The 13,457-nt window shown below is 45.7% G+C and overlaps 2 protein-coding genes across 4 annotated transcripts in view; both read left to right on the top strand.

Annotated features, from left to right (window-relative positions):
• Positions 1 to 13,457, top strand: part of LOC121593124 — a 146,742-nt gene that overhangs the window by 27,365 nt on the left and 105,920 nt on the right. The window lies entirely within an intron of this gene.
• LOC121593130 lies at positions 8,527 to 9,211 on the top strand. Its single transcript, XM_041915229.1, has 2 exons — positions 8,527 to 8,786; positions 8,847 to 9,211. The coding sequence occupies exons 1-2, from the start codon at positions 8,561 to 8,563 to the stop codon at positions 9,125 to 9,127; spliced, it is 507 nt and encodes a 168-aa protein (XP_041771163.1). The 5' UTR covers positions 8,527 to 8,560; the 3' UTR covers positions 9,128 to 9,211.

The raw sequence follows: 13,457 nt of genomic DNA on the forward strand, positions 1-13,457 counted from the left end.
ACACACGTACAGTATAGTGTGTTCACTCGAAACTCTAACTCTCCTTACCGCATAAATTCCTTCGGGAAACGGGGACCGGCCATGGTGGCCGCACGCTTTTTAATCGTTTTGCCAACGTTAAGTTGGGCCCGGGCGAAAGTGATTAATCATGCAATCTAGCACACTTGGCGCGCTGCGAACTGTGTGTGCTTGGCAGCTGCTGGCAGGGGTGGAGTGGATCGTGAACATATAAACACTACAACACACACACACACACACACACACACACCCGGCTCAGGCAGAAGTTAATAAAAGCAAACATGCAATAAAATAATAGTCGCCATCGTATATTACCGAGCAAATACGAGGGGTTTCCCGCCTACGGTCATCGTGTGCGGGTCGAAGTCACCGGAGGGCTTGCGAAACAATGGTCCCCGGTCCGGTATGGGGATTTAATTAATTTCATTTTGATTGAAGTCAAAGGTGAGAGGCGCCGTCGGGGCGTTTCGGGCCGTCCCGCGAGACAAAGATGTCGCCCGAAAGGATATGTGAACACGAATCGTGCTTGTAGGACTTCATAGTCTCGGTCTGGTCAGGATTTTATCTTAGCAGAAGTGACATTAGCCCGCGTGTATGATGGAATTCAGCTTAGCGTGCTTTGTCTTCTCAGGCTGGTCAGAAGAGTCGATTTATTAGAGGTCTTTTTTAGACACTGGGGGAGTTCCTTGTAGTAAGCTTTACGGTGTGGCCCAACAAATAACAATACAAGCGCGTGTGTAGATCATGTTAGTTCGTTTTGGTCGGTAGAATGAAGACGGTCTCAATAATATCGCTTAGCAGTGTGAAGAGCCTGGGTGAACCTCCATGATTCTTTTGGAATGTCGTAGATGCACCCCTTGGAATCTTCCCCCGGTTTTTTTTCCTCTGGCAAGCGATAAAGTTCTTAAGCAATGTGTGTACAAATTGTGCGTCTAGTGGCTTGCTCTACAATAAGAAAAGCAGTCCCCTTTGTGCCCATAAATTACCCAAGAAGACCATTCGCTATCACCCCGGCTTGACCCTCCGTGGCATGTGCATAACCTACGGGGACCTATTGGAGTAAAAATAGCTTCGGCGAGGGTTAGGGACAGTTTTTGCTCCGGACCTCTTTTAAAAAGGGCAAGTCTTCTTAGGGTTATCGGGCGGGTGGCATCGTTTTGCAATGGTTTCGAGGACCTGTTTCGCTGAAGTTTTCCGCTGAAGAAATAATGGATTGGATTAAAGGGAGCGGGGTGGATGCTTGTTGACAAAAGCTCGGTTTGGGATGGGAGGGAGAGGCAATGGGCGCTGCAGTGTTGCGGGAGAGGAACCGAAAAGAGCGAACGAACTCCAGAGTGAGTCACACTGACCGTAGCAATGAAACATAAATTATCGACCCTAGCATAACTCACTACACTTCGATAGTTGAGTGGATAATTCAATATGTATGTATGGCCGCGTGCGCCTTTCCGCAAACGGCTCCACCGAACACACGCTGGTGCTGGCTCACGACCCGTTGGTGGAGGTTCAGAAACGTTGAGACCAAACTTTAGATGAAAAAAAAAACACACAAACGACGTCAGTAGCGGGTCCTATCGATCGCCCTTATTCAAACCCTGTTCAGTGTCCTTTGCTGGCACGGCTGCCCACGACGACGCCCTTGGACACGAGCCGACTTGGTGGCAATGGAAGAAAGCTGCCGCCCGCCCCGCCCCACTCTCCCCGCCCTGTCAACGCGCAACTTCCTTGGGTGTGTCAGGCGCCTTTTGCATGTTTATTGATCTTGCGTTCGCGTCGTCGTCGTTGGCGCTGCGTCCTGCCTTCTGATGAAGTTGGCACAAGTTTTATGTTTTTATTATTTTAAATAAATCGTTACAAGACGGCGCGGGGTCGTAAGGGTCGGCACCGTTCCGACCGGTGTTCCTTTGGTTCGGGGTCTGGTGCGCTTGGACAGTAAGCAATGGGTATGGAGCGTTCGAGAGTTTTTCTATATATTTGCTTCTAGCTATGTGTGAACACGATCGAATTCCAGGTACGAATTGCATCTAGAGCACGTGTCATTATCTGTGTTTTCTTAAGTTAAGGGGTATGGCTTGAAGATTACAGAAGCATTATAAATTCCGTGATTTTGTTTCGATATTCTCTCGAAGGAATAGCGTTTCTTTGCTTCAACAAAGAAGAAATGAGGTAGTGAATCTGTATCAAGAAGTTGGCTGAAATGTTTTCTTTCTCTTTTAGTAAAGCTTGTCCAAGCCATCCGGTAATTCCATTGTTGTTTGCCTGGAATGCCGCAGGGAAACATTGGCTTTTATGGATTTTTATGATATCTCAACGCAGGGCTACCTACACCGCCTCGCCACCCTTCGGAACTGGCTTCGGAAGATTAGAACAAACAGACATTATTCCAGAGCTCCCGCAACTCGTTCGTTGGGCCCTTCATGAATCGACGATACCCGGCGGCCTGGTACGCCAGCACTGTCTAGCTCTTTGGCGGTCATGGTCCATAGTCAATCATTCGGGGATCACGAAATGACGGAAACCAGAACACTCTCCAGACGTGCGGCCCACGATCGCAGGGCCACCGTGACGAATTGCCGGTCCACGGCTCGGTGGTTGTTTGGATTGTGCGCCAACGCCTTCTTGAAACCGGCAGCCATCAAGATATCCTGATCGGGCCATCCTGTGCTGCGCAAGTATCCTGCTGACGTAGGTGCGCGTTTGCGTTTGCTGAGTCACGCCAAGGGATCGTACGTTGTGTGTGTGTGTGTGCGCCCTGAAGGTGCCAGAACAGAGGTATCAGAAATCAATCTACCCATCGTGCACACGAACGGGCCAGGGCCTTTTCCTAGGGCCGCACCATGCAAATCGTGACGCACAAAGGGGAACGGCCGTCTGCGTCAGCGGATTTGGTTGCTTGGTTTGGCCAAAGGCGCGGGGAGATACCTATGCGACCTATGCGAAAGCAGCCCTCGCAAGCAATTAGCTACGGGTTTGATAAACGAGTTCGATTTGGTTGTCGTTTCGCTTTTCGGGCTGGGCGCACTGACGTTTGTAGCGTGTCAAGCGAGGTAGACTGCCAGCACGCCCCCAAGCGTGATCGGTACGATACATAGCGGAGGAAAAAGAAGTCAGTTTGGGTTATGCTACTACATACAGAACGTTATGTGTGTTTATTGTGCATCGCTCGATCTTGTTCGGTGTTGACTGCAAAGGAGTGGAGAAAAGCTATTCTTGGAGCTCTCTCTCTCTCTCTCTCTACCACCCCGACATCTAGTGATCGTGCCAGCCGAAGAACATGTAGATCACCTCCAGAATTCGGTCGACATCGACACCGAATGCACGCAACTGGCTCGAAACGCGCAGCACGTCCGGATGCTCCGCCACCTCGTGGAAGACGTCGTGCAGCTCGCCGACCATGTGGTGCAGCTCGGCGAACTCGCTGCCGGGCGTAGCGATGAACTGTTGGGCGAGCTGGTAAGCACCATCAATATCGCTGACGGCGCGAATCTCCTCCATCATGGCGGACCACGACCGGGCACTCTGGCCGGCGGTGCGAGTGGCGGCCAGTGGCGTCAGTCCCAGCATGGCCGCAATGCCGTTCAGGTAGTCGCGAATGCTAACCCCACGCACCTCCGTCCAGTCGGTGATGGTACGTAGCTCCGGCTGGCTGATGAGCACTACCCAGGCACGATCGACATCCTCGGTTTGCAGGTAGGAATAGATTTCGGCCACTTGGGCGTCCGTTTGGATGTAGTGGTTGTAGATGGCACGCACCTGCTCCATGTTGAGGTACGGGAGCAGCTGATCGAACTCTTCGCGCAAGGTGGCCGCACTGGCGGTGAGCCCGGCGCAGAGCACAGCCAAAACGATTGGTAGGAGTCTTACCATTTTGATAAGAGTTAGTCTACACCGTTTGTCAGGTTCGAGCGAGTTGGTTTGACTTCATAAAACGGCCCGTTGGTGCTCAATTTATATGCAAACCGATGCGCTAAAATCCACGTCGTTAGCGATTGTGATGATGTTAAGAGACGATAACGACCATGTATTACTTTGTTTCAGTAGCTAAGCCGTTAACAATATGGTGCAATATGGTTGGAATGAAAAAAAAAAATCGATAACGGACCCGTCGTTAGAACGGATTTGATAACGGATTGTACCGAAAAGACGACGCTGATAACGGGCCGTTTGCACATGGTTCGATAATGACTGCCGATGGTTGTTGCTATCCGTTAAACGAGGCTGTAGTTCCAAGACATTTTATGCGGTTGTGCGAAATCGTTAATCTTGAATGCTTGCTGAAATCGTTGTAGAACGCGTGATATGCGCGAGTTCAAAGATATTAACATTATGCTTTTTTTTTATATTCCATTCCCATTTCGATGTGTAATTGCCAAGAACTGTTTGTGCTTCCAAAATCAACCCAGGTGTGTATTTTGCTGCAGTATATTCCCATTCGTTTGCCGCACAATCTAATCAAACGGTATGAATTTATTGTACATTCGCTTGCATACATTCCCGTAGACAGTGCGCCTGAATTTGCGCCGTTGTGTATGATTGTGCGGGTTGGTTCGGCATCGAACGCACAGGATAGCGTTCGTCATGACACAGTAGAGCGAATCATAGCTTTTCATTATTGTAGCTAGGGTTCAACGTGTCCAAGCCCTTTCCTGTATCGAATTTCCGATGCAGCAAAACTGCAATGGACAATGATCGCCTGCATTGCTCAGGGGCTTAACCAATGCCGTTGGTTGAACTCCCTCCGCAACCATGTTCTGTCATGTCGGATCCAAATTCTTATTGACAATTTAAGACTGTCAGTGCTGCACGGTGACTTGTGACGCATGATTCATAAATTGTGCCCGGTCAATGTCGGAAGATATGGGTCTCGGTGATCTCCCGTAACTGTAACGAGCGTGCCGAGCGAGGTTAGCGTAATGGACGTTTGGTAAAGGGTGGCCTCCCTGGTGACGTGTGAGTCACGACTTGGCCACCTATGTCAAGATCATTGGTGTACCAATCTGAAGAACTTCATTTCCGCCCGAACGAAGTGCACTGCTCATGTTGGACAGTATGGGACTAGTCTTGTTGTGTTGTCATTTGCAAATTATATCGCCCAGAGGTCTCGTAAGACATTGAAGGTAAAATATAGTTAAAATAAAAAAAAGCTTCCATCTAATGTGCTTTCACATCAAATGGGATGACAAACGATATTCAATTGCATAATACCTGGAAGCCATTATCTTTCACGAGACAAACATCGTCTGGGAAATCCAACCCGGTCATCCACTCTTATCCAGCCAGAGTAATCCCTCCGCTTTGTTATCTTTGCCAACGGATCACAATGCATTATTGCAAGGAGCTTCCTGCACGGGATTGACAGCACATGTGCACCGTTCTTTACAACGGACTACCTACCGACGCTAATGGTAAAGTGATGGTCATAAAAAATCGGTTCTAATGACGCCTAATTGCGATCGTTTTGAATGCGCTGAATAGAAGAGTTGTAAGGTGTGTAGAGCCGAGGCTGATAACCGTTTAATGGTGGATCGATAGCAAACTGATCGGCCTGGACAGCTCTGTACGCGTCCGTTTGTTTGCAACATTGTGACACAGTAAAGGGGATGAGTTTAGTTTATTGATTTACGAGCGTATTCACAGCTGCACGCGGGTTAATGGGTGTGAAGGATTGGCAGAAGCACCGGGCACCATAAAGCTTGCATATTTTGTAGCGCCTCTGAGGGAGTGCATTTATGCTTAAGAAGCTTTCACACGTATCGCAGTTTTGAATTGATCCTATAAACAAATTGCGTCATAAAATAAACCTGCAATCTTGATAAAGTGGTTAACATTAAAAACAATTTACAGTACAGTAACCCCTGTTTCGGGGAGCTCGAGGCGTTGCCTACATTTAGGCGCACCCAAAATTTACCAAAAATTGAATATTCGTTTGAAAGAATTCACGCCTGAAACGTGTCGCCTGAGTCATGTACGCGGTTGTACACTTTGGTTCGTCGTCCAATTTAAATCATTTGAAATGCATGAGAAAAATTAATCACAAATGCAATAAAAATTAACACCATTTATCAACGGCAACGGAACGTGGACTGCATTCGTGTCTGCTCTTGTTGCAGCTGCTCCAAATTCATGCAAATTGAGCCCCATCGATCAGCCTTCCCAACTGCAACAGGACATTTAGCGCGTATGAATTGCCTTCTAGATATGGAATCAAATGCTGGACGGTGTCATTTGTTAACCTCCTACGTCGGTAATCTGTTCGATCGGCGGTTGTTTTCCGATTCCATGGCACAACGCGCCACACACACACACACAAACACACACACACCCTGAATCTGAACGTTTCTCAATGCAGGAAATAAATAATGGTTGCCTTTTTTTTGGACATTTTATCGCTTCCTGAACTGCAGCCTAATTGATTCCCGTGTACACTACACGCCCGTTGCGAGCGCTCTGTTTCGCTTTCTGTTTCGGAACGGTCTAATATGGATTTTAATTTGACCAAACCTTGATGCAGAAAATTGGCTCTCATTCGTTCGCCTCTGGCAATCGTACAATGTGTATCGCACACAGACGCCAACAAACGCCGAAAACGATCGCGTACCGGGAGTGCGGGCAAATTAAATTTCGATTTTTCAATCCCAGCACGCCCAACGTTCTCCTTCTGGGCTTAGGCGTCGTTGGCGAGCATATAAATCAGCGCCCAACGACGGTACCATTGAACTCGGCGTACCGGTTTTTGCATTGGTCTCTCTTTTTGTTTGTTTGTTTGCTTGCTTGCTTGGTGTGCAAATCTAACGCGGGCGAATAAACTCCTCCAGCACGTGTGCGTTCGGACCGCGGACCCGTGTGTGGCATCACGCAGCGCGCGAGCCCTTTTATGCTGCTCATCGATCGTCCAATAAATTGTGCGCGCTTTTCGACAGCTTTACGTGATTAAAATTGGGTTTGGGGCAGAGAAGCAGCTACCCTGCCTTCGTGGTTGGTGGATGGTTTGGTCCTTATAGGATTAACCGCCATCGGAGCGGATTTGTCGCTCGTTTGTTTGTCGTTTGGGTCGTTAGCGAGAGAAGAGAAAAAATGGGGGAAGTTTCTGCATTTCGTTGTTTAATTTTGTGCGATTTGTTTGGTTCCTGTGGTCAGTTGTTGTAGCGTTTGGGGGCATGCAGCAGTCCCGAAAGGGAAAGTCAGCAGTAAGGTTTCATTCAGTTCTCCGGGGTGCCGGTGCCGTATATTACGTCAAATTAAGATACCTTAAAGCGATTGTATAGTTCGGTGAAGGAAGTAATCGATAAATTAAAAATCTTGCAAAGAGTACCATCGAACGCTTGCTTCTGGCATGTTATAAAGTACGGTATTTATCCTTTTATTCGCTGCAGGCACGAAAGTAAGCTACAAATAATGCTTGAAATGGAGTGAAATCAATGGTGTGGTAGTAAATTAAGCTTTGTCCGTGTTATTTGCCATGTTTTGGTAATTTTGAGAAGCTTAAATAGATGACAATAGATGTGTTCATATCTTATGTTAGTTTGGGGTGATTACTTATGCTGGCACAAGGAAGCGCCTAATTCGAGAAGTGGAATAGTACTCTGGATGATGAGATCCTCATCTGTGTACATGATCATATCGTGGATTGAGTGGTGGACGTGCAAAACTCTAAACGGTAGCTTTTCTTCAATTAGTCAATGAGTGTTATCTTATTTAATGAACCCTAACGGAATCATACACCAATTAACGAATGATAAACGATTTTCTTTCTTTGCTTTCTTTTTTATTTGGTGTTAAAATGCTGTATTAGTCAGTGATTAGAAGTAAACGCTTATCGGAAGCAATTTTGTAGAGTAATCATTAGTAAATGGGAAAGAGTTTATTTGTAATCTACCATACTGAAGTCCATAGATTTGATGCGAATTGGAATGATACCGATAAGAATGCAACGGTGCCGTTAAAATGTATTATCTATTTATTGCGATTAAATAATGGGCAAATATTGTAGGCAAAAATACGAATTGTTATGAACATGGGATAATGTAGTACAATAATAGCGTTATTAGAATTAGACAGAATAACATCTTCATTCCTGTGCTGGTCACGGTATCCATGCAACACCTCGGGCCACCATTGCTGCCAGTACTTAGGGTTTAATATGCCCATGCCCAACAAATCTATAAAACTGGGGAAAAAACCTGACCTACCCTTCAATAAATTTGCCAAGCTTTATCTTCTGATCGACACCATAAACTAATTAACGGGACATAAACATCACATGCTTTCTTTTTATTTCTATTTCTAATTTTGGCGTTATTCCGCGATAAGAGCAATAAACCATTCGGAAGCTCCTTTATCGAAATCATTTCCCTTGTGAATCTGTAATCGTGAAGGCAGTATTGCATAGGTTATTTGCACAAACGTCTAGATTAGATAATGAAAGAGTAAGAAACAGGAACAGTATCATGCTTGATTTGGGGTATAAATACACCTTTTTCGACTTAAGCGTATTTAGAAACGTGTTGATGTTCTTTTACAAAGTGCCTTTCTAAAGATTTGAATGTTGTATTTGGTAGAGAAACGGTTTAAAATGGGTCAATTTGGCAATGCCATCATTTTGTTAGCTATTTTTGGTTGCGTAATGCTCACGGAAGGTATTCAGGTTCGCTCCTGTGCAAACGGGGTGCCTCCTCCAGCGATCGTGTCTATTGCGGGATGTTCCGAGATGCCGTGTGACTTCGTACGAGGCGTTGAAGGAGGAACTATGACGATGGTTTATGAAGCTCGTAAGTGTATGTTGTACCTAACTGCAAGTTCTAGAAATTACTTTTTGCTTTAACTTTTAGCATTCGACATTAAGACGCTTCGTTACGATCGTATTATAATTGCCCTCGGTGTTACTGTACCATACCCGATCCTGCCAGAAAAAGAAAATGGGTGTGACTGGGTTATTGGTAGCATGTGTCCTTTCCGTCAAGGAGATTTGATAATAAGCACGTATACATCAAGCCCCTTGTCAATCATTCCGTTGGTTACAGCTGCCATTGAGTTCTATGTGTACGATGAACAAGATCGTATGGTGACGTGTTTTCAGTATGATGTGAGAATCTTACCAAATTCAGTGTAATTTTGCAATTTGAACTTCCTTACAGATAATAATCATGCAATAAAATATCAATTAATTGTCCTAGAGAGACCGTTACTATTACTACTTCTACACACTAATATTTACTCCACTTCACACAACGCAGTACGCACGACGCACTGTGCACGAAATAGTATACATTTAGGCGCCTATCGAGACTGTTCATTCACGCGCGATGTGAAGCAACGCGCGACAAAAAGTGAATGGCCTGTTTTGAGGCCCGTGAGTGTGGTGAGTTCGAACCGTGCGCCTTTAGGCACGCTCTTTTTCACAGGCATACTACAGTGGTGAGTAGCTTTCACGCGTACACTGTGACACACCGTGCAGTAACGCTTATGGTGTGTCCTTCATCGCTGTTTCCCCCGCTGGCAAAGTGCAGTGCATGTGAGTTTAATCAGCATGATTTTCCCCGCGGGATACGAGCACCTCCACACACACATGTCCTTGAAGGTTGGCTCGCGATCCATGCAGTGCGCAGGAATGTGCGATCTCATCGTGTCAACGATCGCACACGGGAAGGCCGGCGATGCACGTGCGTGCGGTAAAAGAGGAAGCGCAAAAAAGAAGGAGCGTTACGATGCAGCCACCTTTTCTGTTGCTTCTTTGGTCGCTTCGTCGCCACTGGATAGCGATATCGGCGGGCTGGTCGTAATTTATTAATTTCTAATTAAAATGTTGTTTTGATTACTGCCGTACAGACGTGCGAGAACACGAAGCGCGGACGCGCGGAGACAGAGAATGCAAAAATCGATGTGTAGCACGCTTCCCTCGGCAGACAAAGATGATAAAAGATCGTTGCTTAGGGTGTTTGGATCACGCCTCTTCGATCGTACCGAGCTACCAATCATTAGCAGATCGCAAACGCAACCGCCGGTTTCCGACAAATCGATCGCGAATCTGTCTGTTTCCCCTAACGATTCTGCATTGCAGGTACGTGGTGCGCTGCTCGAGAAGAAAAAGAAACGAAAACATTAGTTTGTTGAAATATGATACTTGATGGGGGGAAAAAGAACGAGAAAATGCTTACTGCAGCGATCGATCGTGCAGTCCCTTTCCGATGGTTCTACCGATTGATAGCAATTTATGAAGGTATGGAAATAAACTCGCACCGCAATGTGCGTATGGGAATGCGTATGGGTACGAGGAATCGATGCAATGGTTTATTGAAATGCAAAACAAGTGTCTGGGTGCAGAATTTATTGATCGACGAAAAATACAAAATAAATGGTTGGGGGGAGAGACGATCGAGACATCCGTCGTGGCAATTATCCATCGCGTACAAAGTAGGCAGTATTGTGTATTCAGACGGATTTGATGTATTGGAGGAAAAAGGGCTTGAGCCACATTTGCTACTCTTTGAAAACACTTTCAATTGAACGATTTATCATCCGCTGGGGGTCTTGTATTGACAGTTGAATTTAAAGAATTTCGACCAGTGACAGCTTGGATTCTTTTGCCCTAAACACGCACGACTTGTGCGTGATCCTTTGGGAGGTTTAGCTTACGGCGAGTTTCAAGCTGGCTCGTTTGGTCGGTACAAGGGGCGAAATCCTTATTTATACCGATAACCATATGCTCGACAGCGACCAATTAGTACTATCAGGCAGTACTTACTCTCTGTGAATTCTGCCACCGCTTCCGCTGCCCATCGAAGAAGTAAGCGACGAACCCCTCCGGGTAAAACTTTATCACGAAGAAATAAACCCAATTGAAATGGAAAATCTGTAGCTATGAATAAAGATTAGCCATTTCCATTTCGTTCTTAATCGCTTGGGACCGGCTACCACACTCTCACCAGCACCCAAAGTGGTAATAGTTGAGTTCAACCAAGAAGTCTATAAATGATTCTGTAAAATGCAAAAGACGGCAAAAAGCGACACGACAGTGTTGGAAGCATTGCAGGATTTACAGCTTCATTGTACGTAGGGTGCGCGTGTGTGTGTAGGAAAAGCGAACAGAAGATGGACTCGTGTGCGCCTCTAAGAACCGACCGAGCTAGCAGAGTGGTTTCAATCCCGTGTGTGTGTCGTGTCTCCGTGTCTTAATCGATGTATTCGAATTGCTGCGCTTTATGTTCGGTGCAAAAGAGTTATTAACATTCTTGCCTTATTCGTCGTCTTAAAAAAAGGGTCTGCAGTGGAAGCGATTGGACTCAACAGCAGCGACCGACAGCCCCCGTTCGGTTACTAAAAAGGGAGATGCGTTTCGTGGTGGGGTGTGTTTGCATTTCGTGCGTACGATCGTTTCGTCGTCATGTTTTTTTGTTTTGTATTTTTACTTCCTACGTTCAGTCTATGATGTTTAGCTATTGTATTACAACATAAATAACATCTGATACGATTCGCCGTGCGCTGCTACGACCGTGCTCTCGATGCATCCGTCGGACGATCAATATTTATGATACTACAAAAGGTAGTGCAGAAGAAGAAGAAGGGGCGACCCGAACGCGAGTCGCCTTGTCGTGCAATCGTGGCGTTTATTCTTAGGACAATGAATGTGGCCGCGTAGGGAAATCGAAATCGAAAGAAGTGGTTGGTTGGTTGGGGATTGACTAAAAGAAAAAGTAAGCTTTTGTGTGGGGGGAGATGAAGGGATGGCGGGAAAAGAGCGCAGAGTGTATTGAAGGGCGATGGAAATTAAGTTTATGCAAAAGCAAGAATCAATTAAAGTACTTTATTTATTGGGAATATTATATTTATTTGATGCACCGTAAATTTCTGCTTTCCACGATACACAGCCTACAGCTGCGTAACGAAATGGGGTGGAGTTTTTCACAAAACGTATGTTTACGACTGCAAACTTTGAGCGTTAAATGAAACGAAAGTTCACCATAAATTGACCTGTCACGATGCAATTGCTGCTGCGCTGCTTGGGAACCCCGGTGCCGGATTACTCAACAACCTTCTCAAGGTTACTGTGCTGTTTCAGCTGAATTAAGAACTCCTAAATCCCGGACCTTGGGGAACAAAATCTCTCCCACCGAGGGGGGGAGCAAGAGCGCTTTAAAGTTTTCTTGCTGTTTTCACGTGTGCGCAAGAAACCGCACGTCTCTGGAGCACGGGGTATGGGAAGCATCGTACCGTAAAGAAACGCAAAACTCAACCGACCGCATACGCGACGAACCCCTCTTTTGGTTGGAGCGCATAGACTGCTGGTGCTTCTGTTTGTGGCCAATTTTCAATGGTATCGTGAAATCATGCTGTTGATATCTGCAAGTACAAAGGCGCTTGTATCATCTGGCCATGGAACAGACATCATGCGAAGGAAGAAAAGGGCCGTTTTTTTAAGTAAGAAAAGAAATGGCCACAACAAAAGTCGAATGGCCGTGGCATAAAAAATACTGTAATTTTACAAATTGGAAATTGGTGGTAAAAAACAGGGAAAGAGAGGAGTTGGTAGACATAAACTGACCTACAATAAAGCACATTCGATTGTGCTGACTCTCTGAAGGGAGTTTACAAGAAACAGACAGGAACCCTTTTTCTGAGTAACTTCATCGACGATAGAATGAATGGAAAGGAACTTCCATGTTAACGAAACTACCTTTAAAACTTTGCAGCAAAACACATTTAGCAAGTGTGAATAAATTTGGAAGTAGCCATTAGAGCCGAAGCACATTAATTTAGTGCACCGGAAGGAAATCAAACGGTTACGCTTCCTTATACGCGGTTTTAAAAAACTACCAGGTTATGTGTACGGCGTTTGCGTTAGCAGCTCGTCTACCAATAGTAAAAAGAAGTGGTGTACAAACAAACAAACGTTATGATTGAGTGAGTACCGGGCTCGTTGAATTGAAACGAAACGAAACCAGAAAACAAAACAAAAAAAAAAACGGCGTCGGAACGACCTTTAGGACCGAATTCCAGCTGCACAATCAAGCCGAAAACAATACTCATGCCTGACTCCGTGGTTATTCGGTCCAGCCGTGAAGGTGTTGCATCAAGCGTCATTAGAGCTGGTGGCTTATGTCGTTTGATTGAATTAGCTTCGTTTGGGGTGGTCGTTTATTTGGGAGTGATGTTATAATTTCTATCTCTAGTACTTGTACCCTTTTGGGACTTTTGGAGCTACCCCCAATAGGCCCTTTCGGTGGATGGTTTTATTTTCCTTCTAAAAGTGTACCCCGATTGCTACAATCGTCGCAGCAGTTAGGTTAAGTGTTAGGCGCCCTCCTATGAAACAACAAACAACAACTGTTTTCGAGACTTGCGTTACGAACAATTGCTCTCACAATGTATCGATTGTGTTTGCTCGGTCCCTTTTGCTTTAGAGTGGATGATTTTATTTTGATTCGATCGACCTCTTTTCCATT

The sequence above is a fragment of the Anopheles merus genome, chromosome 2L, assembly GCF_017562075.2.
Source record: "Anopheles merus strain MAF chromosome 2L, AmerM5.1, whole genome shotgun sequence".
NCBI classification, from domain to species: domain Eukaryota; kingdom Metazoa; phylum Arthropoda; class Insecta; order Diptera; family Culicidae; genus Anopheles; species Anopheles merus.

Coding starts and splice junctions, on each gene's coding strand:
- LOC121593130 (XM_041915229.1), top strand. CDS start 8,561: ATGTTGTATTTGGTAGAGAAACGGTTTAAAATGGGTCAATTTGGCAAT. Junction 8,787..8,846: donor GACGATGGTTTATGAAGCTC/GTAAGTGTATGT, acceptor TTTAACTTTTAG/CATTCGACATTAAGACGCTT.